Source organism: Fulmarus glacialis, unplaced genomic scaffold, assembly GCF_000690835.1.
Source record: "Fulmarus glacialis isolate BGI_N327 unplaced genomic scaffold, ASM69083v1 scaffold27505, whole genome shotgun sequence".
Lineage (NCBI taxonomy): Eukaryota > Metazoa > Chordata > Aves > Procellariiformes > Procellariidae > Fulmarus > Fulmarus glacialis.
In genome coordinates, this window is record NW_009211591.1 from 6,150 (window position 1) to 10,636 (window position 4,487).

At 40.2% G+C, this 4,487-nt stretch overlaps 1 protein-coding gene across 1 annotated transcript in view; it reads left to right on the forward strand.

The window, feature by feature from the left end:
• The window catches only part of LOC104076671 (serine/Arginine-related protein 53-like), a 3,543-nt gene extending 2,297 nt beyond the window's left edge, over positions 1-1,246 (forward strand). Inside the window, exons 3-4 of the mRNA XM_009577604.1 lie at positions 135-281; positions 776-1,246. Coding sequence (XP_009575899.1) covers positions 135-281; positions 776-868 — 240 coding nt within the window. The 3' untranslated portion in view covers positions 869-1,246. The remainder of the gene's footprint in view (positions 1-134; positions 282-775) is intronic.
• Positions 1,247-4,487: the final 3,241 nt, after the last annotated feature.

A 4,487-nucleotide genomic window follows, 5' to 3' on the forward strand; every position in this document is an offset into this window, starting at 1 on the left:
GCTGAGAAGTATTTGCATGAGGATCCTTCCGTGGGCATGTGTTGAATTGGGAAGAAAGCTGAATGCTCGCTTAAGATACTGCCACGTTTGGGAGTTTGAGGATAAAATACTCAGATGTGTTTGTTTCTTTTTAGTCAATAGAGCCTACGGAACTGCAGTACGAACCTGTAACTATCGGAGTGGGAACCGTTGATGCATCTGCTCCTGAAAAAGAACCACCACCTGCCAATATCCCTACTGCCATCAAATATCAAGATGATAATTCTTTAGCACATCCAAATGTAAGTGTGTCGATATTTACATTATCTTGCCCACCTTGCCAAATCGTAAAGCTTTAAATACATGACAAACTTAAGATAATTTTAAATCATTGTGGCTAAACTTACACAAATTCCTTTGTGAGCGCTTGTAATTGGAAACAGGAGTACTTACAGTAGAGTTTTTTTAAGAATTAGCAAGTTAAAAATGACTTGCAGCAAATAAACTAATGCAAGTTCTTTATAATGAACATCGCTAACAAAGATCAAGACCTGTACAATATGACAAACTTGCTGTTTCAGGAGGAGACTGAAATTGGAATGTCTTGGCTTTCCAATTATTAAAGTCTCTACCTTTACTGATGTATTTATATCACCTTTGTATTTTAACACCCCGTGCAGCTGGGCTTTTTCTTTGGGCACTGAAATAGTCGATACATATTTCAACAGATGATGACAAATAAAGAGGAAGTTAATGAGTTGTGCCGACTTTTCTTCCTCTCCCCCTTGTCTCTCAGCTGTTCATCGAGAAGGCAGAAGCAGAAGAGAAGTGGTTTCAGAGGCTGATTGCTCTTCGGCAAGAACGGCTGATGGGCAGTCCGGTGGCCTGAGCGAACTGCTGTGACCATCACGTACCAGTTCTCCACGAATGCTAAGAAATCCTACCATTAAATTGTTTTATTTTTCTCTTTTGAGGGGATTTTAATACTCAGTATGAGTTGTACAGAGAATAAATATTTCATCTGAATAAACGAGAATGTTCTATCCTCCGTTTTTCTCCCAAACTCATTGCTGGGGACTTGTATCGCTGAACTACCCGTGGTAGATGGGAAGGCTATCAGAGCAGTGTAATTTCCTTTTTTTGTACTGAATTCCTCTGGGGTGCAAAAAACCTGACAGCCCAAGGAGACGTAATTTTATACCTCCGAATCAAAAAAATATATATAACCATGTAGCAGTTTAAAGATAAATGAAAAAATAAGACTGTCAAAGTTCAGATTTGCCGGCGCTCAGACAGTCGCAGTACAAGCGATACCACCCGGGGCCGTTACCTCCTCTGCAGCTGGAGGAGGGCTCAGGGCAGACGGGATCGCTGTTATCTCCCCTTCCTTCCGCTCTGCAGCGGTAGCAGCTTTTGAATCCCACACATCTGTGGGCAGTCTCCTTGCTGAGGGGCTCTTCTCAACTGATGCGTTCATCCGCCTGCTCCAGCCTTAGCCTGGTTCCTCGCTTCTGGTGGGCTCGAGGGGAAAGAAATGTTTTACATTTCCTTGAACATCTACCCACTGCTGTTAGCATCCGGGAGGAGATGTAAGGAGAAGTTATGTTACCCTTTTAAACAAATTTGTAAAGTTTTCAGCAGGTTTCAAGAAGTATATTTTCTGAGCAATTTTAAGCACATTAAAATGTTCGATAATCTGGAAAAGACAGCTTTCTATGAACTCTTAATGGGAAATAATATAAATATTATTGTGTGTAACAGTACAGACCTTTGTCCAACAAGACTAATGGCATACCTATTTCTGCATAGAGCTTCAGTCTGTGAAGCTTCTGCTTGACCAGGTTTGACTTTAAAATAATAAAAGATTATTCCTATTTGAACATACCAAATGTATCCTGAGTATACTTACAAAAAAAATGTGTCCATCATCCAACTAAATGCCAGAGATCAACCAAATAAAAGTATTTCTTCTGAGGTCTTTAGCAAAGCTGTGAGAAAACTATTAAATAAGTAGAAGACTAAAATCAGCCCCCCACCTCTGGACATACCTCATTGGAAAATACCTGCCTCAGCTTTCCCGTGTGAGTGAAGAAATTCATTTAGTGCTGCGTTTCCTTGTTCTCAGATCTGTGGTGAAAAAAAAAACAGAGGATACTTCTGAAATGTACTTTGGTTGTCTTATTTTTTTTAGATCACTGATGTAAAAGAGAAATGTATTAAATTTGCATTCTGACACATTTTTACTTTTTCTTTATAAGCAGTGTTAGTTTTACTTGGTCCTGCATTAAAATGGCTCTCTGTGTTTCAAGACTATCTTGTCTGCAACAAAAAGTGGAAAAATAGTTGTTTCTCTTGTTTCATTTCAGCATTTTCAAATGGTAAATATTTGTCATCGTTCTGTCTTCTAATCTCCTTCTGTGTTTCCTTCATAGTAAATAAAAACTATTTGATCTCCATGTAAGGTACAGGTGTAAACTCCTCTTTTTTCACACATTATGTTGGATTATTTTGGTATTTTTATTGGATGCAAAATGATTCCTTTTACGTAATTCGCAACAATTCTACAAACTGGTCTGTTATAAGCAGATAAGACTTAGTAGTAATAATAGGGTGTACCTACTGTTGCTTATCAATCAATAACTAAATTTGTCCAGCAAGTCCATGCTGGAGGAGAATTGTGAGCAAAATCTGGAAAGAAAATGGAAATAGCATTTAGATAATCAGAACTAATAGAAATATGTACTGAAATATGCCAAACATAATTTGAAACACGGAGCAAATCATTATAAGTTGATGTTTATAGTTCCAGTTGCAGATCAGTGATCGGAATAACCAATAAATAATTACTCAGAACTCTGTAGTTTTCATGAAATACATAACTTGTTTATTGCCCCGGGGTCTGTCTGTGTGGAGGCAGCTCACTGAAGAAGAGGGGTTTTCTGTTTTAGGCCCTATATTCTGCCACCCTATCTCAATTCCCGCTTTGAGCGTTCGTTATGCATACCTGAAGTTTATGAAGTCATTGGCGTTGGGAGATGCAGGAACTGTCAGGATGGAGTTTTTGCCTAGATACCATCTGTTACAAATTGGAAGATGTACTATCCTTGTTGTTGCAAACCTGCAAGTTCACGCAATACAGATTTCTAAAGATGCCTGGAGCGAGTCAGCGGTGCTCCAGCATGTGTCTGGGAGGTGAGAGCTCATGTGGAGCTGACTAGCGACCTTGGCAATGCCAGATGTTGGGTCTTGCAAGTGAGTTTTAATCTTACTGTGGATCCCTCGTCCCGGTACGGCTAAGCTGAATATTCAAACCACTGATCATCGAGATGTGAGCGGCCTTTTGCAAGGTTCACTGCAGGGAGGCGCAGCGTGTTGCGAAGCTGAGACCTGTCGAAGGGGCGCTGGGTCAGTGCTCTGCCTTGCCGAGAACCTGCCGTGGCTGATTCCACAGCTTAAGCCTTCAGCAAAAATAGACGCTGTTCCACTGCGTTTGCTCCTGTAGAGTAAAACAAAGGTTGTGTAAGGCCAGTCGTAGGGTTGGAAGTGTAAATTTTTAGACTGCAGCACTCTTGATTCAAGTTGTGTAAACTATTTTGCTTTTACTTGAATAGCATCCTGTCATAAATTATTCATTTTCCTGTCAAAGGTAGGCAGATATTTGAGTATCAGAAATGAAATATGGAAGAAGGCAGCAACATCAGAAATAAAGTTCACTCTCTAACCAGCTATGCATGGCTAAGGAGAATTTTGACAAATTTACTGCTTAAAATTATTTTGCAAGACTTGGACACATTATAAATGGATTGTAACCAAATACACGTGCACTCCACATTCCACGTGTGGGGCCTTTTTGCTTGAGGAAAAGACAGCATGTGTTACCTAATCAGCCAGATACAAATTTAATTAACTATGTCGTAACACGGACATGAAACCCGTATCAATGTGTACAAATTAATCGCCACTAACCTGGAAGAATGCACTGCTGACTCTCAACCCAGCGCTTCTCCTGATCCAAAAAAGTGACACCTTTCGACAACAATCCTACTTTCTTAGTTTCTTTGCTTCTGAGGTCTTCTGATGTTCTCACATTTAGCATTTAGGACTCTTGCCTACGGAAAGTTTGGGGTTTTGTTGTATTTTCCACTTTGCTCCATGCTCCTGGTGAAAGGGAATGGATTCCTGATTAAGAAAGGGAAAGAAAGCGCTGTTTGTTAGTTATCCAACTAAAACATAGGACTTTTAGCTGTGTTTTGCAGTCTGTAGAGACAGCAGTGATATGGTTTTGTCATTCAGGACTCGTGACGGGGTGTCTCGGATACAACCAGCTCTAGCACAAAGTTCCTCCTAATGCCAAACTACCTTAAATCCGACTCAGACGAATGGTGTGTAGGAGTGAAAAGATAATGCTGTAACTTGAGCCATTCAGACTTCTGGTAGTCAGCAAAGACCTCTACCCCTAGAAATTACATTAGCAAACTCATTTCACTTAGCCTGCTTAACAGCCACCT